This window comes from Rousettus aegyptiacus, unplaced genomic scaffold (genome assembly GCF_014176215.1).
Source record: "Rousettus aegyptiacus isolate mRouAeg1 unplaced genomic scaffold, mRouAeg1.p scaffold_m13_p_6, whole genome shotgun sequence".
Classification (NCBI taxonomy): domain Eukaryota; kingdom Metazoa; phylum Chordata; class Mammalia; order Chiroptera; family Pteropodidae; genus Rousettus; species Rousettus aegyptiacus.
Window position 1 is genome coordinate 72,610,959 of NW_023416309.1, and position 23,589 is coordinate 72,634,547.

Sequence of the window (23,589 nt, forward strand, 5' to 3'; positions counted from 1 at the left end):
TTTCTTTTTTTTGCTATTATGAATAATGCTGCTAGGAACATTTGTGTACAAGTCTTTGTGTCTACATAAGTTTTACTTATTTTTCAGTAAATACTTAAAGGTATTTACTGAAAAATAAGTAAAACTTATGTAGACACAAATTGTGGCTCACATGGTAAATTTATGTTTAATTTTTTTAAAAAATGGCAAAGTATTTTTCAGAGTGGCTGCACCATTTTACATTCCTATAAGAAATGACTGAGAGTTCCTGTTTCTCTGCCTTCTTGCCAGCATTTGTTATTGCCTATCTTTTTTATTATAGTCATTCTAATGGATGTGAAGTAGTATCTCAAGATGGTTTTTTAAATTATTATTATGGTGACATTGATTAACAAAATCCAGTAAGTCATGGTTTTGATTTGCATTTCCCTAACGGCTAATGATTTTGAATAGCTATGGATTTTTAAGTGTTGGAATTCATTCATTTTAAAAAAGGGCTTCATATCTGCCCTGTACAAATGGAACGAAATAGCTTAGAACAAAACAGGTTCATGGGCCGGAACTATTCTGAGGTAACTAGTTTGGACTTCTGACCTAGACCCTGAAAAACAATGGTCTGTGAACTTTCTCTTTTGGGGGTAAAAGCCGCCTAGACTGCCAACAAAAATTACTGTGGAGAGAGAAGGAAAAATTTTCTCACTTTTTTTGTAATGAATTTGTAGACTAGAATAAAAGACAATTTTCAATCTGTATATTCATAATGCCACTTTTTTTCCCCCAGTAAATTGTCGTGTTACATGTTTGTTAAATGAGTCCTTTACATACATATTTGTATCCCCCTTTTTAGAGATTAGGTTAAGATATTTGTCAAAGGTTAAAAGCTCGGTAAGTGGCAGAGATTCAAAGCCAGGTCTATTTGTTTTTCAATCCCATGTTTTCTCATTAAAATGGCAACAGATTTTGGGATGGAGTTGTATGGGGTAAGACTGGAGTCAGAAGAGGCTGGCTGGCTGGATGATAGAGGTGGAGGAGGACACAATGTGGGACCAAGGGAGATGAAGGAATCAAACAGGTTTCAAGACTGGTTTCATTAACAGACAAAGGAAGCTGGGAAGAGAGAGAGTTTGGGTGGTGGGATGAAGTAGAAGTGGAAAGAAATTAAGTTTGGGACTAACCGCTTTTGCAACTTCCCTCCCATCTAGGTAGGGACATCTAGTAAGCAATTGAAAATGTAGGGCCTAAGTACTAAAGAGATGCCGGGGCTGGTGACACATTTGGGAACATTCCTTTTACTGTTGATTTCTCAACATCTTTGTGATGTTTAATTGTGGGCTTCCAGCCTTCCTCTTCTGATGGTCCACTGAGTTTGTTTTAAAATTATGAGAAACCACAGACTTGGTGCCTAATGAAGCTGTATGTGGATGCTCTAAACATGGAACGCTCCATTCAGAAATAACTTTAGCGGCTGACAAAGTTCAGAGGCCTTAGAGACAGTCTTTGGCCTTCTCTAAGAAACGTTTTAAAATTCAGAAGAGGAATACCATTCACATATTTTATACAGTTCACTTGTACTCCATGTGCAGACTGCATTAAGGACAGATCTCTTTATAGAGCCAAGTCACAAGACACCTGGACAAGGGGCAGCTTACCCAGCAGGCAGGTGGGGGTAGGGAACCAGATGCAGTAGGACAAAGGACAATACAGGACCTGATTCGGACTTCCTCAGGAAGAACTCTGCACTCAGTTGCTTTGGAACTTTCTTTGAATTCCACCAACCCTTCCTTATCATTTCCTGCCTTGTTTTGTTTTTTGCTTTACTTTTTACCAGACTGGAATTTTCCTAGGCTTAGCCACTTACATCACATCACATGTATTAAAATGCATCCATTTCCAATGTGAAATAACTACATTTTGAAGGATTTTTTTTTAATTTTGATAATTTTTAGTTTTTGTAAGGATAAATCATTTTATTTTTGACTTAAACTTTATATATGATTACCTGAATCATGTTGCGGTTGACTAGATTCTGCAGATATTTTGTTAAATATTTATTAACTTGGATTTTTCCAGTTTCCTTATTTTGGAGCAATTTTTTTTTCGGCCCTAAAGGGATATGACAGCCCAGCAGCACCTCCTCTTAGTCCCTCCTCACGTAGGGAGAGCCATCTGATGAACGAATGAATGAAGGAAGGAAGGAATGGGAGGAATTAAATCCTTCTCCCACGTCTTCTCTCCAAGGCGGGTTCTTTCCTCATTCTCCTGGGATCTCAGCTCTGCCAGAAGGCTGGGTAGAGTGGCCTTTCGCAAACGCTAAAACTGCGGAGACGGAGGAAGCTATCTAGCGCTCTGGGCTCAATGGCCCTGGGAAGAGTGAACCCAGGGTCCCGCGGCGTTTGCAGTGGCCGGAGAGCTAACTGCAGTCCGGGCCCCCAGCCAAGCCCGTGCGCATGGGCAGAGCTGCACCCCCTGCTCCCCTCCCCCACTGCAGGTGAGCCGCACAGCCGCGGTCCCCACCCCCAGCAGCCCCGGGGGTGACGTAAGGCCTCTGGACCGCGCTCCCGCCCCGCCCCTGCCGGCAGCGCCGGGGGCCAGCGGCTTCGCGGCGGCAGCCGGTCCCGCTGCGGGACACGCCAGCTGCAGCAAACAGAGTGGGCAGCAAGGCGCTCCAGTGGGCTCCTGCAGCGGCCTGACGTCAGGGAGAGGAGCGTTCAGGCGGAACTCCGGACTCCCGCCGCGGCACACCTGCCCCACTGGCCGCACGGCCGCAGCCTCAGCAGGGTCTGCACCCGCTGCCCCGCGGGATCGCGGGACGCCCAGCCAACCTCAGCTGTCCATCTCCGCCCTAGCCAGCCAATTGCCCGTGACCGTCCCGGCCGCACCTCCTGGAATCTATGACTGGCGTGCGGAGCAGCCTATGAGATTGGGGTCCCGGCGGCTAGGACTGGGAGCGGGAGCCAATGAACATCATTTCAGGTGGGTGGAGGGAGCGGACCTCGGGAAGGTAGCTTCGTTCGGGTTGCTAACGTCTTCCCTTGGAGATGGGCGCGCAAACGGACCAGTGGGTCTGGGGGCGGCGGTGACGGGCGTCGAGCTGGCCCAATGAGGGTGGGGGTGGGTGGAGCAGCGCCGAGCAGCAGTGCTAAAGGAGCCCGGCGGAGGCAGCGGTGGGTTTAAGGACTGAGGCACCGGATCTGTGGTCGCGGCTGGGGACGTGCGCCGGCGCCACCATCTTCGGCTGAAGGTGAGAGGTGCGTCTGTACGGTCCGAGTGCGGCGGCCCGGAGCTGACGGACGGTTTTGGGGTGAGGGTGGGGGGAAGGATCCTGGGTAGGGGCGCGGACCCGGCGGCACTGGAGGGCAGGAATGGAGCCGAAGCAGGAGCGGGAGGAAGCCAGAGGGGGCTCTGGGTCGAAGGTTTGTGTTGCAGCGGTCTTAGATTCGTGTGAGGAAGGATCTGGGGATTGAGGTAATGGGACCTCAGGAGGTGAAGAGACCCCTGGAGGGGCGAGAGATGAAGTCTTTGAGAGAGAGACCCCTGCAGGAATCGGGGCCTGGGTATACGGAGGACAACCCCCGGGGGGCCGGGGATGGAGATCTTGGGGTTGGGATATGGAAAGCTTGTACTCGGTGTGTGGGATCCGTGGGGCGCGGAGTTGCGGGGTGTCCTGCGAGTCCGTGGCTGTCCCCCCGGAGGGGAGGGAGTCCTGGGCGAGCTGGAAAGCGCCATCCCGGTTGGGGGTGGGCGCTGGACAGGAAGGGCCCCTGGTGGGTTCCTGGGTGAGTTAGGCCGGTTCTGGCACCCCGGGTGCGGTAAGGGGTTCACCGAGGGCTAGAAGGACGGCGGCGCGTCGGGACCTGTGGGCTGGAGGGATCGGAGGACAGGGGCTTAGCAACGCCGGGAAAGCGCGCGGCGAGAGAGGGTCTGAGGAGCCGGCGGCCAGCGTGGGTCAGGTCGGGCTCTGCTGGTGTCCGGAGAGGAGAGTGAGAGGGTGCGTCTTTTAACGCGCTCTGTGGACCGCGGGGGCCGGGGATGAACGCCCGGCAAGGCCCGGGCGGTGTAGAGGGGCGAGGCGGGAAATGTGGCGGGGGCGCGCTGCAGCAGGGCGGCCGGGGGGAGGGTCAGCCCTCGCCTCGGGATCCCTTTATTGTGTAAGTGATCTGGGAATGCCTCGCCGCAGTCTTCCTGGCCTTCTGCATCTAGGGTCACACCCGATGCCATAAAACTGGACTGGAATGGGGTCTGAGGAAAGTTGCAGCCGCAGAGTCCTGGTGTGTGCGGGGTCTTTGTGGGCCTGCAGTGGGCGGATGCGGCCCAGGAACCAGGGAGGCCCCCAGCTTGGCCTGCCTGGAAACTAGGGCCTTAGGAAAGAGGTTGGCAACTCAGTGGGTCTGAGCTCAGCTGGTGAGGTTTGGGTAACGTGGCCTCTGCCCATGACCGTTATCTCTGTTTCTTAGGGCCTCTGCAGCTCCCTTCAAGATCACTGCGGTTGATGGAAGGGGGTGGGGTGGGGTGGGGTAGGGGAAAGCAGGCGGAGTAGATCCAGACTGCAAATGAAACAAAGACTGCTGTTTTCGCTGAATAATATAATACTAAATATAATACTTTGGCTTTGCTAAGATTTTGTTTTTTAACATTGAAACTGAGGATTCTTTGAGTCTGACTTAATTATCCTTGATATTATCTCACTCTGGAAAACTTTAATCTATTTATTGTTTTATTTCCTTCATCAGTCTGCCTTTTAGTCCCATGCTTTTGATGTTTAAGTATGCCCTGTCTGTCTCGGATCCTGGAAAAGTGGCCATTTTATGCATCTCCTTACTTCTGCATCTTAAATTCAGTTCTTCCCTGTCCTTATCTAGAGAAAGCATATGGTGTAATGGTGCGGTATAGCATGAGCTTTTGCAGCAAAGGGATGTGACCCGAGAGCCTGACATTTTATTTGGGCTCCTTAGGGAAATTCTTACAATGAAGACAGACTGGATGGAAGGTGAGATGGAGGAAATTTTGAAGGGCATGTTGTATGATGAAAGACTATGTGCGACTGCAGTTTATGTACTTTCTGATCATATAGGAAGAATTAAAATTCCTGATGTCGGATCTACTTTTCAGAAATATGTAACAATGTTTTGATAAATTAACAGACTTGCACATCTCTAATGTAAGTGACCTCAATGGTAGCATTACACAAAATTAGGACAATTCTGTTTTGGTTTATCTATGTTAGGTGGATGCTCTATCATGGACAATTTATGCATCATTTTTGTTTGGCTTTTTATATGTAAAACATTCATAAAAATGAAACGTTTTCCTGTGTCCCTACCCTATAGTAGGTGCTGGGAGGCAGTTGAGAAATTTGCTGGGTGACATTTCATTGAAAGTCAAAAATGGCCTGTTGGGAGGGAGCCCAGAGGTGTGGGCATACAAAGCCAGTGAAGGGGATGGGGCTTTTGACTGTAGGAAGCCAATTTATACACAGATAAAAAGATTTAACTATAATTATGCAGTTATTTCAAATGATACTAAGGATCTTTGGGTTATCTTTATGTCTCCTGCAACCCATTTATTCCTTTTTTTCTTAAGTGTAGCTAGTTTTTCTGTAAAATATTAAGCATTTCCCAGATTTTGCGAGTGTATTCATTGGCTGAGTATACTCTTGAAGACATATTGGTAGGGTTTTTATTTAGTGGAGAGGCAGTATATAGTGTACAACATGCCCTTCAAAATTTCCTCCCTCTTACCTTCCATTGTTGTAAAAGGTTTGAACTCATGAGCTGAACTCTGAGTTTAATCTCAGCTCTCCTATTTGTTAGCTTTGTTACCTTGGGCTGCTTATTGGCTTTCTGTTCCTCATCTGTAATATGAAGTCCATTTCATAGGACTATTGTGAGGATTAAGAGTTGATAGATGTAAACTGCTTAGAGTAGTGTCTGGCCATAATGAGTTATATATAACAACAGTATCTGCTATTTTAAAAATTGTGGTATTATCCTTTCTGCAAGGCAAAGCATTTGGGAGTGGTTCACTGTTAAATACCAGTATTATTAAGATTGGGTCCCAAATATACAGTGGAATGAAAAAAAATAGAACATATTTGGTAATCACAAGTGAAGAGTTAAAATAGACAAAAAAAATCTTCATTGGCCTCATGAACACTATCAATTAAACAACAATTTGAGTACTTACTACCTGCTAAGCCCTCAGGGACAATGCAAGGGAGGGCAAGAAGAATGCCAGAAGAGCAGCACAAAATGTTAGAAGAATGAGGATTAAATTGCCAGATTGATCTGAAAAGAACTTCTGAAAGGGTAGCATTTGGGTCAGTATTTGAAGGAATGATAGGTTTTTGGTTGTAGAGATGTTGAAGCTCACTATGAGGGTAGGGACCACTCATGTACCATTTAATCAATAGGTATAGATCTCCTTAGACCAGGGACTAGGCTAAGTGCTTACCATATAGCAAGGAACAGGAAACTGTCCTCACAGTGTTCAGTTATTTGTAGAAAATTCTGGAAAAGTAATTTGTAATCCCACCACCCAGTGAAGACCCAATGAATACTTGAATATTTGTTCCTTTTTTATTTAAAGTGTATATGTTATTTCCCCACAAAATCAGGAGCATTTTATAATTATACTTTGAGATCAGGTTTTTTTTTTTCTTTCTTTCTTAAATTATAAGCATTTCCCCACTTAGAAAAAGTACTGATAAATTTACCAATGTACTTACTGATTTGATAGAATAATTTTCAAATACTTAATTTACTTAATAAAAGACCTGCTCTAGAAATGACCTAAGATATTTTAATTTATAGTCACCCGCTAAATTTAAGCATGCCCAATGTAAAATTAAAGAAATCTGTATGTGCCTCCTGGCAGCAAGACAGTTTCCTAAGTGTTGTATGGGATATATAGTTTATACCCAACAGAAATAATAAGAATAACTTGTTATAATAATTTGTTATAGTTGGACTTTTCTCTTTTAATAGACTCTATTCCTCCTAAAGGCAGAGTATCCGATTGTCTCCAGATTCATCTAGGATAAGTCCCAATTCAAAGTCATGCCTTCTTAGTGTATAGTGTATAAATTGGAACACAAAACTTGTTAAAAATCTTATTAGAGCAGTCTCTAGAGGTAATGGGGGTTTGAAACCATTCAGAGTGTACTTGTGTCCACGAATATTTTCTGTAAGAAGGCAAATGTAAATTTATTTATAAAACATATTAGCAGTTTTATTTGTAGAAGTCTTAATGTTATGTGTTGGGTTTTTTTTTTTTCTATTTTGTTTTGTGATTTTTTTGTTTTACCCAAGACCACAATCTTTAAACTATTAGCATATTCTTTAAATCAGGTTATGAATTAGTCTAGAACATTAATCAACTTTTTTCCTACATCAAATACCTATTAGTAACAGTGGCTCACCATGGCAGCCAGAGACTTAAGGAGTGATGGTTCTCAAAGCATGATCCCAGGACCAGCAGCATCAGCATCATTGGAGAACTTGTTAGAAATGCAAATTTTCAGGCTCCACCCCAGATTTAACTAAATCAGAAACTCCAGAAACTCCGGGGATGGGGCCAGGCAATCTGTATATTAATAAATCCTCTAGGTGCTGCTGATGCACATGCCAAAGTTTGAGAACCAAGCTCTAGAGCATGGGTGTTTGTAATATGTTACATTGTAACAAATAATTTCTGAAGAATCTTAGCTGTTTTATTCTAGTAAATTCCTAGTGGGGGTGGAAGGGCTAGTATCTGCACCTACTATAAATGATTAATCTTTTAGGACACAGATTGATCCCTTTAAGAATCTGAAGAAAGTTGTGAGTGTTCTTAGAAGAGCACACACATGCATACACACACATATACATGTACAGTACGTGTGCAATATTTTTGTACCACTTCAGTGATTTCATGGAGCTTGAATTTATGGATTCAAGGTTAAGAACCTTTTAACAACTTTGGACTAATTTATAGTTAACTTTGCAGCCTTCTATCTTGGCTACAAAGAATTCTCATCAGTTTGTGGGGAGGAAGAAGTTGGGAGGATTTGATAGAGCAAGGGTAAGTATTCATTTAGCTTCTTGCATTGGTTTGGATTAAGTCTTGGAAACCAGGCTCATGAAATTTGCGATAACTGGGAGTTTGGAGTATTAACAAGTGTTTAATGATGGTTTTGGATCCCAGAAAGATATTGTCAGTCACGTCAGAAAGGTGAGTGATGAATGTAAAATCTTGTCATTTGATCCAAAAAGCCAATTGCACAAGTATAGGAGAAGAGTTAGCTTAGAACAGCTTGTATGGAGCCTTGGCTGACAGAACAGTTAATGGTGCTAATGAGATACAAGACCTAATTGGTTTATTAGGTAAAAGTCACAGAAAAGAGCTTTCTCCGGGTTGTTAACAGTTCCTTTTTCTTATGCACTGGTCAGACCCTATGGAATATTATGTTTACTTCTGGGCCCCACACTCTAAAGGGGCATAAGCACGTGGAGTCTGTTTAGAAGCAAGAGCTCAGGATAGTGGAATGAGTCTTGATGAATGATGGAATGCTGAAGAAGAGACAGAGGGAGTAGGAGCAGCTGCAGGAGTGGGGTGGAGACCTGAATAGTTACCATCACATACTTGAAAGGCTGTTGTGTGAAGCCAAGTTACTCTTGTCCTCTGTGGCCTCATTTGATCACACTAAGACCACATGGGCCATAGAGAAGCTGTGGGACTGACTTGGCATATTTGTAAGGAAGAACTTTGAGTCTATTGTCTGAGGGTAGAATGGGAGGTCGTTTTAGATCTGAAGCTTTACTCTTCTGGCAGTCATGTATTCTGTATCTATATCCTGGTGGTCACTCTAATTCTGGTACCACTGCATAGGCCTTTTATTATGAATCTTTGTTCTCTTTTTCTTCATTCTCTTTTCCTTTCTTAATTATCTGCTTAATTTGTGGTAAGGGTGAAAGAGGAGATGAAGAGGAAAAAAGTCAAACTGGAACTTTGTTTTTTCCTTCTGTGTGTTTATTAGTCCTCAGTAACTGAGGGCATGCTTTGAGTGGTCTTCAGACAACCAGAGTCATAATTTGTGGCCACCTCTGAAATTTACCTTGGGTACTCAGTTAATATGCCTGTGAAGAGGAATACCCCAGTTTCTTAACTCAAAGTTTATGCTTTCTGTTTACCAAAGGTTTTGTTTTAAGTTTCTTAGAAGAGCAAAATTTGTGAATCATTGTATATTTTTAAATATCTAACTTTGTCCTCCTCCTTTTATAGAGGCAATTGCTCTTGGATCCTTCTGTCTAAAATGGCACAGAGAAGTGGACTTGAAGATCCAGAGAGGTATCTCTTTGTGGACAGGGCTGTCATCTACAACCCTGCCACTCAGGCTGATTGGACGGCTAAAAAGCTAGTGTGGATTCCATCAGAACGCCATGGTTTTGAGGCAGCTAGTATCAAAGAAGAACGGGGAGATGAAGTTATGGTGGAGTTGGCAGAGAACGGAAAGAAAGCAATGGTCAACAAAGATGATATTCAGAAGATGAACCCACCTAAGTTTTCTAAGGTGGAGGATATGGCAGAATTGACGTGTTTAAACGAAGCTTCTGTTTTACATAATCTGAAGGATCGTTACTATTCAGGACTTATCTATGTAAGTATTCCCGCTAAATAATCGTATGAAGTGGTGACTGGGAATTAATGTAAATTATACATACTGTCATAATCAAATGAGACTGTGGAATACCCGTACTCTGTTTACCATTACTATTTCTATTAAAGATAGTCTCTTACGTAACCCCAAGTCTTGCTTTGCTTTAAGTATTAACATATAATTTTAAGTTATCCAGTTTGAAATTAAACATGCTAAAATAGTATTTGAAGGCTTGTAGTGGTGCTCTGGAACATAAGGTAGGGGACAGCTTGTGGCAGAAAGTTCAGAGAGTTTAATATAGGACTAAGAGTTGCATTAATAGTAGAAAAACAGACAGCAAATTGTAGGAAATCCAGTGTATATCCAGGAGTGTAAAGTGGGGGAGCTGCAGTGTTAGAAGTTTCAGCGAAGAGCAAGAATAAGGTCATTGGGTGCAGAGAAGTGGGAAAGACGGGAACTGAGGTTTTTAAGAGGAAGCACTTCAAGGTAAGTTTGAGGCTGGGGTTGTGCTGTGGTTAGCAATTGACACACATGTGTATTGCAGTAACTTGACAATGTCGCTGACCACATAGAAGTTATTGAAAACAATAAAGGATAAGGTAGGAAAAATGCAAGCTGGTTACTGAAAAAAATCTAAAATAACAACAGGTTTGAAGGGATGGTAGATGCAGGTGGCAATGATTTAAAGAAGGCAGTCTAAATAAAATTCAGAGTTAGAATGAAAAGTAGAGAGAAAAGTTGACATTGTAATGGTCTGAATTTGGAAAAATTTTAGCTAGGGGTGTGATACTGAAACTCATGCATAATTCAAAACTTCAGCAAATCAGAACTAGTTTTCACATAGGAATGAGTTTATTTAGTGACTGTTTACTGAGCACCTGCTGGGGAGAGTGTGGTGGACAGGACAGGTCCCTGCCATTGTGATACATCCTATATGGAAATGAAACAGAACTAGGGGATAGAGTAGATAGGAGTATGACTTTCCACAGTGGGTCAGTGAAGAGCTCTTTGAGAAAACAGCATTGGAGCTGGAATCTGACTGATAGAAGGGAGTGAGCCATGGGAAAATCTGAGAAATGAATAGTTCATTCATGACCTTCTACCAGAGTAGTTTTAATTAAGCCTGATCATCTCTCATTTTTTTCTCTATGAGGTAGGATGTAAATTAAGAGAGTAAGAGGCACCAAGGTTGGGAAGGTAGCTTGAGAAGAATGAGAAATGGTTGGAAAAGAGGAGACACCAAAGATAAGAAAATGATTGGAGTGTAGCATTGAGACTCCAATTGAGACTGAATAACAATGTGGACAGTGCCCACGTGTTTGTCTGGCTGTGTGATTTTGCTGGATTTGCAGCCTTGCCCCAGGTGTGTGAAGGCAGGAGAATCTGTTCACTGTTGTGTCTCCATTGCTAGTGTAGTTCCTTTCTCTTCTCTGCCTTGTCAAACAAGTTGAAGGAGTCTGGAGCAAAGATAATGGGAGTGAAGGAGTGAAAAAAATGGAAAAATAAGAAATTATGGGCAGATCAATTTTGGATGATGCCTGGTGCAGTGACTTGTGAAAGGCTGGAAATGTGCTGACAGCCAAAAAGTTGTGGAGAACTGGAATGTGGAAAGGATCCAGTTGTCACCTTGATTCCCCACACTGAACCCTGTAGTTTTCTGTAACCAAGAGAGAGAAGAGAATAGAAAGGAAAAGGAAATTGTGGGTAAAATAGAAGAGGTAAAAGAAAAGAGTTTATAGCCATTCTTCATGATACTTCTACAGTTTTACAAGTATCTTTTATTGAGTTTATTTGAGTTTTTCCAACTTAATTCAGGTAAAACCTGAGTGAATTTCTGAGTTTTAAAGCATGCGCCTGTTGGTCTTTACAGAAAGAGAAGCTGAGTTTTTATCAAAGTATTCAGGTCACAGCAGAGGTGAGGATTTGGGAGGATCATGTCTGCAATTAGTGGGGTAGAGAAAGTATATCTATCTAAGATTCAAGATGGAGCACTTGACTCTCAAGAAATCCTATTAAAAAATGGATCTATGGATAGCTACGATTGGCTAGCATTGTGATAAATGTGTATTGGGCTTTGGAATTAACCAGTCAGTTGAAACCGATCAATTTAGGTGCCATGAGATCCATACTCTAACCACTTGGGTAAGACGTTTTGGACACATTTCTATAGATAAGATATAGTGTATGTTCATTTAAAGAAATTGGGTTATTCACAAATTTAGTTATTCCCTTATATTTTCTTTTATTTAATCTCTCCAACATCTAACTTCTAATCATCTCATCCAGTATTCACTTTTTCATAATAAAACCATTTAAAAGCTGTGAATGTCTCCTCTAGTACTATTCTGGCTCACCTCACACATTTTGATGAATTTGTTTTCAGCTCCAAATATTTTCTAATTTCTATTATGATTTCTTCTTTAACCAATGAACCATTTAAAAGTATACTTTTAAAACTTTTAAATGTTAGTTTTTAAATTAATTTTTGTTATTTGAAAAAAATTTTTTTTTTTTGCTCAGTATTTTTTTTTTGTTCAGTATCGCATATTTAAGATTCATCCATATTGCTTTGTGTTGGTACAATTCAGAGTGTGGTCTGTGGACCCCTAGGATTTTTCTCAAGACCATTTGGGGGATCCACAAGGTCAGAACTATTTTTATGATTAGGCTAAGATATTTGCCCCTTTCACTGTTGACACTGGTACTGATGTCAACAGTGAAAAGGCAGTGGTGGGGATAACTGACAGGTTATCATGAATAAAGGCAGTGAGTCTGTACTGTACTAGTGGTCGTTTTAATCCAGTTTCACTCAAGGTTGCCTTTGATAAAGCAGGAGAATTTATAGATTTTATTAACTCTCACTTCTTGAGTACATGTCTTTTTAATGTTCCATCGATGAAATGGTAAGTATGTATTAAGCACTTCTGCTGCCTTTTGAACTATGGTGGTTTCTCTGAGGAAAAACATGTAGTTATTTGAGTTGCAAACTAAATTTGCTACTTTTTAAATAGAATACAATTTATATTTTATAGAATGACTTATAAACTGTGATTACTCCCACTACAGTATTTGGCAGGCATTTTCTTGAAAATAAAGTGAATCTGTCACTTCAAAGAAGACAACCAATTGTATTTGTTGCCAATGACAAAATTTTAGTTTTCACACAAAAATTAGAATTTGAAGAAACTTGTATCAACTACTGTGAACTTGATGGCTTGTCAATACTTAAAAACTTTTCTGATGAGATAGATGTATGTGATTTTATTATGTCATATTGTGAAATGTCATCCTTTGGAAGACTTACATAATTTAGTGAACCAATGTTTTTCAAATGTGTGTAGATGTTACAAAATCATGCACGGATAAAAGATTTTATTCAACATGCAAGATATGACAGTGCATTTTGGTGAACAGAGTATGGAAAGTTATTTGATAGGGTTTCAGAAGCTACATTGCATCTGATCTTTAAGAAATTATCACTTGTTGAGTTTTGATGTAGTATAAAAGAAGAACACCCACATTTACTTGAAAAGACTGTTAAACTACTTTTCCCTTTCATATAACTGTATATCTGTGCAAGGTTTATTTTCTTTATGTGCTTAAACTAAAACAAAATATCACAACAAATTGTAGAAACAGATATGAAAAATGTGCTGTTTTCTATTGAGCCACATAATAAAAGATTTGCAATAATAAAAAACAATGCCACTCTTCTCACTTTTTTTTAGAAAACAGTTATTTTTATAAGAAATGTTACTTATATTAATGTATTCATTGTTATTTAAAATGAATAAATATACATTTTAAAAACTTGGTTTTATATCTATATATTTTATATATAAATATATAAAACAAAAAGGTCTTTGGAATCTTTTTCTAAGCATGTAAAAGGGCTCGGAAATAAAAAAGTTCGAATATTTTGTTCATTTTTGTTTGAATGTAGTATTCCATTATAAGATTTTTGACCCAATTTTTTTTTATTCAAATATTTTTGGACATTTGTTTTTTTTCCAGTTTGGAAATTGGAAGATTATGAACATGGCTTCAGTGAACAGCACTGGACATGTACCTAGTGCACATAATCATGCCTTTCTGTAAGGTATATAACTAAGAGTGGAATTCCTGGGTGAGAGAATATGGATATCTTTAGCTCATATCTTCGACTTTTTTAGATAATGCCTGATTTAGTCAGAGTCCAGCAGGAAACAGAAGGCTCTCGTACGAGGTATTTTGAGAGTTTAATAAGGGAACGATTTATGAACATGTGGGTAGAGTTTAGAAAACAAATGCAAGTCCAATATCTAGCACTAGTGATAGCTGAGAGACCTTGATACAACTTGATCTTTAAAGGAACAATAGGAGAAAACTGTTACCTCAACTGGGAGAGGGTACCTGTGTAGAAAGGGCTTCCTGATAGGAATTGAAGCCTCTAAAGAGCGCTGGCCACAACTCATGACCACTGGCAGGGAGGATAACAGGGAATGATTATCCTGACTATTTTCCCATCCTCAATCTCATGCTAATGTCTCCCATTGGCCAAACTCGGTAGCCAGAGGAGAAGAGAATGTGATGATATATTTCTAAGGATCAGCCTCCAGTTCTATTTGAAATTAAATTTTGTCTACAGTGTAAGGTAGGACCAAGATTAATTTTTTTCCAAATGGCGCTGCAACTGACCCAGTACTATTTACCAAAACAGCCCTATATCTACACTGTTCTGAAGTGCCTGCCACCTTTGTTATAAACCAGGTGTTCATAAATATGTTGACTCCCTAGTCTTTTTCATGGGTCCATTATGCCTGTCTTTGGACCAGTAGACATTATGACAATTAATTATGACAGCTTTACACACACACACACACACACACACACACACACACACACACACACACACACACCAAAAACGTATTGGAAATGTAATTGAGATTTTGTTGATTCTATAGATCAATTTGGGAGAGAAATGAGACCTTTATAATATTTGATCTTGTAGTTCATGGGTATGCTCATTTATTTAGTTCTTAATATTTCTCAGTGTTTTATGGTTTCCTTTGTGTAGAGGTCATGTACTTTTGTTGGATTATTTTTGGGTATTTGACTTTTAGATACTATTTAAATGGTGTTCTACATACTGCTTTCTAATTTTTATCGTTATATACAAACAGTTGCTATGTTTTATACAGTTAATTTTTGTGTTGACTTTATATTCACTGACCTTACTAATTTATTTATTGATTATAATAGTATTCTTTAGGATTTTCTATGAACACACACAGTATCTACAAATAATGACAGTTTCCTTTCCAATTCTTATATATTTCTTTTGTCAATGAAAGAAAGCCCAAACCTATTAAAAATTTTTATGAGTTTGAGCCAAAACAAACAAACAACAACAACAAAAAAAAACAGGACTGGCCCAGAAATAAAATCTCAAAGATTTGAGAAAATGCCCTGGAGAATGGCAATTTTGCAGTTCTTTTTATACATTTAGGATCAAAGGAGGTGGTTACATTAAATCCATTGCTGGTAGATTAAGGAGACAGGAGGAAGCAAAATGGGGTGAGGGGAAGTGTCTCAAGAACTGGATAAAAAACAAAATGGAGAGAAACATACCTGTTTTACATTGGTGGGTATAGCATAGTTAACATTTAATAACATTTACAGTAAATAGGAATGGTATGAGTAACAAGAAAATGAGAAGTTTTGGGGTTGCCCTGTGAAAGTAGTTATGCCTCTGAGAGACCTAGAAAAGATAGTTACTGACATTTCAAAGATATATTATCTTAAATGCACAAAAACAATGGACAGGTCTCCCTTGAAACAAAGATTAACCTTTTATAAAGGAATCTATAGGCCTAGAACAGTGAGTACCCACCATGACCTGCCAGTTAGAATTTTTAATCAGACTGTCGTGTGTGGTTATTTGGGCACTGTGTTTGTCAGCCCTGCCAAGTAGCCCTCTGAGCTTGTCAGGTTGGCTACATAGCCCCTCTTTTCCATTCACACTTTGACTTGCTTATTGCACTGTCCAGGACCTTCAGTAAATGTTTGTTGAATAGAAGTAGTGATTGGAGGCATCTTTGTATCACTCCTGATCTCAGAGAGAAAGCTGTCAACATTTCACCATATACTAGATTCCTGGATTCTGTTTACCAATGTTTTGTTTAGGATTTTTACATCTATATTCATGAGTGAGACTGAAAAATGTCCTTGCAATGTCCTTGTCATATTTTGCTGTCAAGATTATGCTGATTTTATAAAATGAATTGGGGAATATTTTCATCTTCGTACGTTCTCAGGAAGATTCTGGATAGGATTGATGTTAATTTTTTTAAAAATAACAACATAATTGTATTTGTGGGGAAATTTACTTTAATAAATATAGAACTCAGATTTTAAACTTGTATCAGTTGTGATAACTTCTAGGAATATGTCTGTTTAGTCTAAATTTGAAAATTTATTGGCATAAAGTTGTTCATAATACCCTCTTATTTTTTTGTAGGATTTGTAGTGATGTTCTCTTTCATTCATTATACTTTGTTGTGCTATGAATTTGTTCTGTCCTCTTTTTAAAATGAGTCTCATCGAAAGTTCTATCAATATTATTCTTTTCAAAGAATAAACTTTTGACTTCGTTGGTCTTCTCTTCCCTCCTTCCCTTCTTCCCTTCCCTTCTTCTCTTCTTTCCTATTAATGATCTAATTCCTTATCTCTCTACCTTTCACACATTTGTTTTATTTCTTTCCATAGTCATCTGCTGCATAATGATGTTTTGGTCAGTGATGGACTGTATGTATGACAGTCATCTCATAAGATTATAATGGAGCTGAAAAATTCCTTTCACCTAGTGAGGTAATAATGTCATAGCACAACACATCATACAAATTACTTACTGTTGTGTTAAGATTGCTTGCAGTATTCAGTACACTAACATGCTGTACAGGTTTGCAGCTGAAGAGGTATTGGGGAACAGAATTTGTCACCCTAAAATATGTCTTTTTGGCATAAGGATTATTTTAGGCCATTTAATTTTGAGAAACAGCAGACATGGGAGTAACTCTGAAAACCAAGCAGAAGTTACCCTTTGTAAAAGGTACTTGACATTTTTAAGGGAACACTCCATTTGTAAAGGGACCTCCCTTCTGTACCTGGAAGAGGGAGGAATGACCTTATTTCTAGAAATGCTGATCAACTCAGAAGACTTATATTTGCATAACAGCCTTACTTATGTTTACTGTGCTTTCCTAGTAACCTTCTATAACTCACTTTCCTTACCTCCAACATCTTTTGTTTTCAGCTGAAAATAGTATTTAAGGTGGTAGCTTAAGGCATATTTGTGAGTTACTCAGTTATCCTGGGTCTCTCTTATGTATGCAGAAGATATACATGTTATTAAACTTTTAAGTTTTTCTCCTTTTAATCTTTTATCACTGGATGTCTCAGTCAGGAACCTAGTAGGAGGGAAAATTAGTTTTCCTCCCTTACAGAGCAGTAGGCTATACCATCTAGGTTTATATAAGTTCACTCACTCTATGATGTTTGCACAAGGACACATCGCTTAACAACACATTTCTGTGGGTTTTATTTGTTCATTCTCTAATAATTTTAATTTTTTAATTTTTTATTTTTTTTAAGGCCTACAGTGCCTGGTCTCCCTAGGTGGACTCGCATCCAAGTGCTAATCAGGCGCGACCCTGCTTAGCTTCTGAGATCAGACAGGCTCGAGCGGGTACAGGTTAGCATGGCTGTAAACTCGTTCTCTAATTTTTGAGATGCATAGATCATTGGGTTTTTTTCAGGTTGTCATTTTCTAATACGTACTTTAAAGGTTATAAATTTCATTGTCAGTAATAAGCTTTAACTAGCAGTAATTATATGTTTTCATATGTAGTATTTTTATTATCATTCAGTTCAAAATAATGAGATGTCTTTGTTGACTCCATGGGTTATTTAGAAGTAAATTGCTTAATTTCCAAAAATAAGAGGATTCCCAGGTTTATTTTGTTATTTCTAACATAGTCCCCTATTAGTCAGAGAACACACCCCGAATGATTTCAGTCCTTTGAAGTTCGTTACACTTGCTGCATGGTCCATCGTGTGATCAGTTTGGATGAGCAGTCACTGTGCGCTTGAAAAACATGTATCCTGCAGTTATCGGATGCAGTGTTTCACATGTGCAGTGTCATTCACTCTTATATGCTCTTAACAGATTTTATATTTTTATCTGCTCATTTTATCAGTTACTGTTAAATTCCTTGCTTCTCTTTGTAGTTCTGTTATTTTGTTCTATGTACATATCGAAGTTATTTTATTATGTATGTACAAATGTAGAATTTTACATCTTTCTGGTGAATCACCATGACATGATCTTCATTTTTAGTAATGCTTCTTGCAAAGTTTACTTTGTCTGACATTAGTATTAGTTTGGACCTCAGAGCATTTGAACTCCATTTACTCCTCCCCCCAAACTTATGTACCACTGTTATTTAATTCTCTATATTTTGGAACCCACAAGATGTTTATTTATTCTTAATCATTCAGTTTAGTTTTATCCATTTAGTTTTATCCATTTACTTTCTATTGCTTTTTTTGTTCTACATCTTTCTTTTTCGAAAGGCTCTTATATCTTTGACAGTGTCTGTATTTAATCTTCATTTTTGAAGTATTTTTTTCCCCTAGATTTAGAATTCAAAGCTAGCAGTTACTTTATATCAGCCTTATGAAAATACCATTGCATTGTGTTCTGCCTTCCATCTTTTTTTCTGTTAAGAATTCAGCTCGTGTTGTTTCTTTGAAGGTAATCTTTTTTTCCCTCCGTTGGCTGTTTATAAAATTGTTTCTTTGCCATTGGCTTTCAGCAGTTTTACTCTTTACTCAAATGTGCTTAGTAAGGTAAGCTTTTCTTTCATACATTCTGCTTAGAGCTTGAAGTGTTTTTTGAATCTGTTGCTTGATGCCTTTTGTCAGTTCTGGAAAATTAGTAGCCATTCTCCCTTCAGATTCTGCTTCTGCTCTGTTCTCTCTTCTTGGACTCACATGCCTTCTTGGGCAGATCTTTTGATCATGTCCCATGTGTTTCTCACATTCTTCTATATTTTCATCCTGTTTTTCTCCCATGCTTCAGTCTGGATATTTGCTTCTGATTAAAATGTCAAATAACTAATTCTTTCTTCATCTGTGTCTAATTTGATGTTAAATACATCTGTTGAATTCTTAATTTTAGTTCTTCTATTTTTCAGTTTTAGAATTTTCATTTGAGTTTTCTTATAATACTTTCCAATTCTCTGCCAGAATTCTTAATCATGTCTTTTAATTACTTGAACCCATTATTATCCAAGATAATCCCAGGCAATAAAAATAGACTTACAGGGGATCCAGATATATTATCTTGTATTTTAGTCATAATTGTTGTCTTACATACCAGTTATTATATGTAAGAAATCGTGAAGGTAATTTGATGTTCTGGATGATAGACAGTAGGCTCAGTCTAGAATTCTGCTCTGGGCGGGTAGTTAGAAGGCTAGCACATGTTGATCAGTCAGGGATTGACATCCTTCTCAAAGAGGCTGCAGCCTGGTCTATTTCCGGTGTACTTTTGACTCTGAGAGTGTAGTCATTGGGGTCCCAACTGAAAGCACAGGGTATTTACCATCATCTTGGGTTGCCAGAACTCTTTAATTTTGTTTTCCTAGCTTCGCATGCTGCTGAAAGCTCTGCTTAGCTTTTTACTTCTCAGCAAACTTTGAGGATTTGTGACGATTTTCTGCCTAAAAAAGAATAATAATTCTGCATCATCAAATATTTGCTCACTTTTCAGATTTTCCTTGTCTCGTAAATGTTTATAGTTGGTCTGTTTAATTGACGATCCAAACAAGATCAATGTATTGTAATTTGTGGTTATATGTCTTTTAATCTATACATTTTCCCTCTTAATTTAAAGAAATAAGGACAGTGGTGGTGTAGAGTTTCCCATGTTTTGAATTTTGTTGATTGCATTCCTATGGTGCTTCCTATTTATAAAGTGGTAATTAGTTTCAGAGGCACATAATGCCAAGTTGTCTTTCACTTTATGATATTGAGATTGATCAGTGAATTATATAGTAGTGAATCAGTTTGGGTTTTGGCAGCCCTATTTGTACACTGGGAATGTTGCCATCGGCCATTCACCTCAGGGCTTGAGCATCCCTTGGTGAGCACTGTCCAGATCCTTTATTTTATTAGGGTTTGCAAAGCCCTAATGCCATCTAACACCGTCACTCCTCTGTGTTTATTTGCTTGATGAATTCTTTTTAACTCAATATATATTACCCTTTCCCCCACATGTACACAAATTTTCCTTCGAGTTTATTTTTGATTATTCTTTTTATAGAGTTTTAGGCTTGCTTTCTCCCCCAAAAGAGCAATAATGATTAATATCTTGGTTATCTCCATTCATCTGTCTTCTTAAGTGTGTTTTTTTTATTGGTTTTACCTATGTGCCTGTTTTTATTATTTTACATTTGTTCTGTTTTTCTTTAAAAAGGAAGCTCTCTCAGAATGTGTCCATTCTGTCATTTGATTTCCTGATATCCATTCAACTCTTTTTTTTCTTTACTGTGGGTTTTAATTTTTTGTCGTTTCAGGTGATTCCTTACAGTTTTTCCTTGCCTTACTGCACTTCTTTTTTCTTCATGCATTTCTGTTTTTATATGTAGAATCCATATCATATTACATTCTGTTGCAGCTATAAATTTATGTCCCAAAGTTTTCTTTTAGCTTATTTTATAGATAATTTCCATGTGTAACTTCTTTCTCTGAATCCTGGATGATGATTTACTCCTTATTACATAGAGTTTTTTTTTTTTTTTTAATACACATGTGAATTTTATCTAGGTGCAGTGTTTGCAAACAGTGTGAGTGAATTATTTTTTCTTCCTTTCTTTTGGGTGATTTCTTCTGAGAGCTACAGTTGGGGTGTAGGTTTATGTGATTATCCCAGTTCAGTCTCCTGTTCCTTATATCTGTTCCATTACACTGAGAGCTATTCCTGCCTCCATTTCCTGGTTCTCTAATCCTTTGAACCTACGAAATAATGTATACACATATTGCTGCTTATTCTTGCTTTCTTAAATGGAGGCCTGATACTTAACGGATGAGTTAAATTTCCCAACACTAGACAGGAGATGGGCATTCCAGGCAGAGTGACCGGCATATATAGAAGCCTGGAGGCATAAAGCAGCACAGCCTGTTTGAAAAATTGCTAAGTTTTTTGTACAAATATTTTTGTGTATTTTTCTAAAGTACATAATAAGGTTAGTTGGTGACTTAAAGGCTATGCAAATTAATCCCACAAGCCTTTGCGGTTCTTCAGAATTTTCTCATGACTTTAGCAGTTCAATATTTCCAACTACTAACAAGGCATTCTACCGGGCTCACCCATTATAATGAACCACTTTTAACATATTGCAATCTCTATATGTTGAAAGAGGATTCATTATTTTTTTTCCCCACAAATCATATTATTTTTCCTAACAGTAACTTTCAGTCTCTAAAACTTGAAAACCTTGGAGTCATCTTTAACTTGTGTCTTACATGGTTTTTCTCTATTTGCGGTGACTGGCTACGGTTGAGTCTCCATCTAGCTTTCTCCGTGACTCATCCCTTCTCCGTTTTTATATTGCCTTTTCTCTCATCTAGGCTGTTATTGTGCCAGGACTGTTTCAGCAGTCTCTACTTCCTGCTTCTCACCTCTTGCCTCTCCACTCCGTTTTCCATATGGCTGCCACATTTATGCTTTTTCACAAATGCTTATTTCTTTTCATTGCTCTTCTCTCCTGAACTTCTAGTGCCTAATCTACCTGTAGAGGGCAACATCTGAATTGTTTGGTTTGACTGTCTAGGCTCTTGTCACTCACTTTCCACAGCACAAACAATTTTGGCTAGACTGATCTTCTCACTCTGCCTTGGATATATTCTGCCACCAAATTTTATGCTTTTACTATTGCAATAGAGATTCCTTTTCCCTTCTTTTGATCTAATAGTCTTTAAAAAGAATATCAAAGACCACATAGATCTGAACTTTGAACGTAGTCTTATAGTTTCTGACAAGATGGCCTTGACTTTCAGAGTCTGGGGCTTGTGTGTTCTGTTCCAGTAAGAGCTTCTCTACTGTTTATAATTCTTGTTCATCTTTCTCTTTTAGTACCACTCTCTTTTTAGTGCCATATATTGTATCTTATTTGTTTACTGTATATTGTCTTCATACCTGGATTGTATGTTTCTTGAAGGTGCTTAATATCTTGTGCATTTAAATACTTCAGTGGAGTTTAATTTGAACTTTAAGGTCTCAAAGAAATTATTTTAACATATTGCCCTCTTACCATGTTCCTTGGGGAAGACAAAGTGATACAGTATTAGTTCAATTATCAGTTATGCAGGAGCCAACCAACTTTTAAGTTAATTTTCCAGATAGTTAGAAGTTAGCTCTTTAAGCACTTAAATTTAGTAATATTTCCACTTAACCATTTATTACTGCCTCTCCTTGGCAAGCACAGGATACCAATGATTATTTAACCTTGTTTTTGGATAATTTACTCATATTTGTGAGACTTATTCATTTTTGTCATCCTAGTCCTCAGAAGTACCAAACACATGGTAGACCTACATGTTGAAATTATTTCCGATTAAAGTGTCATTGTCATGATTTGTTACCATGCCATACATTCTATGGGAGTTAAACTTAATTTGCATATTTTAACTTTCTTGAAGCTTTTTTTTGCCAGTCTATTTTCTTCTTATAAAAGTAAAGTACAGAATCTATAGTTTCATGATAGACTATGATCTAATTTTTGAATTAAAAAGTGAGTTTATGTATATACATTCATTGAGATATATAGTTATGATTTGTTTACTGTATATAAATAAAATGCGATAAAAACTTAAAGTATTCAGATTGCCTCTCAGCTTTCTCATCCTTAATACAATCTTTGTTTTTATTGTGTCATTGCCTTTTTGTCATATGGGTGGCAGAGAGAGGCTGGACTAGTTTGAGAGACTTGATTAGGAGAAAGAGGCAAGTTGATGGTGTGAGAAGTCGGAGTTAGCCAGGGTTCTCTTGAGCTGTACTTGGAGAAAGCCAGCACTGAGAAGACCTAAGTGGTCAGCAAGGGAGGGGCAAGTAATTACTCTGGCCTCAGGCAAACAGAGACAGATGTCTATCTGGTTGGTTCCGATGTAAGGCTGCCCAAAAGGGCCCTTTGCCTTTTGTCCCCTACTATACCTCTAATCTATGTAGGAAGGGCACTCCACGTTAGAGCCTTCAGTTGTGAGTTAAGGCAAGATAGAGGAGAACAGCTACAGAGATAGTTCTGATCACTTAACAATCTTTTTTGGCAGACTTTCATTCTCTTGTTTTAGCATTTGTAACTGCAGTATTTAAAATAGAGCGGTCTCTAGAGTGCCTTCTGGTGGCGACTGCCAAGGGTTTCAGCACTTATGAACACAGCTGTTGGTTAGAATCCTGCTTAGTGATCCCTGGGGAAGCACATCGTCAGTTCTCAGCCTGGGTTAGTGTCCTCTTGACATTAGATGAGGTCTACCCAAATCACCTTAAATAAAAGGTCTACTTCATAATAGGACTAGGAGTCCTTTCTAAATACTTTCAGTCCCTCAAGGAACTGGAGCATCTGTTCTTGTTTTCCATAATTCCCAGGGTCAATTTTGTAGATTATTCTCAGAAATCATTCCATGTGAATTAAACAAACCCAAAAGTCGAAGATGTTTATAATATCACTTCTGAGTACTAATTACCTTACTGATCAGCAAAGATTTGTATCTTCTTAGACAAGAGACTCTTAAAAATCATCGATCTCCAAAAAATTTTTGTTTATGTAGGTTATGTTTATTGACATTTACTATATTAGAAATTAAAATTTTTAAAAATATTTATCAACTATTTCAGATATAAAAATAAACCATTTAAATATAAAAATAACAAATTA

At 38.7% G+C, this 23,589-nt stretch overlaps 1 protein-coding gene across 6 annotated transcripts in view; it reads left to right on the plus strand.

Moving 5' to 3' along the window:
* The first annotated feature begins 2,695 nt into the window (after positions 1 to 2,695).
* The window catches only part of MYH10 (myosin heavy chain 10), a 129,793-nt gene continuing 108,899 nt past the window's right edge, over positions 2,696 to 23,589 (plus strand). Inside the window, exons 1-2 of one of the 6 annotated variants that reach the window (XM_016154689.2) lie at positions 2,696 to 2,952; positions 9,238 to 9,613. In XM_016154689.2, coding sequence (XP_016010175.2) covers positions 2,894 to 2,952; positions 9,238 to 9,613 — 435 coding nt within the window. In that variant the 5' untranslated portion in view covers positions 2,696 to 2,893. Of the gene's footprint in view, positions 2,953 to 3,059; positions 3,228 to 3,372; positions 3,393 to 9,237; positions 9,614 to 23,589 lie in introns of those variants that run through there. The other 5 variants (XM_016154698.2, XM_036223075.1, XM_016154695.2 and 2 more) reach the window with 5 other exon arrangements.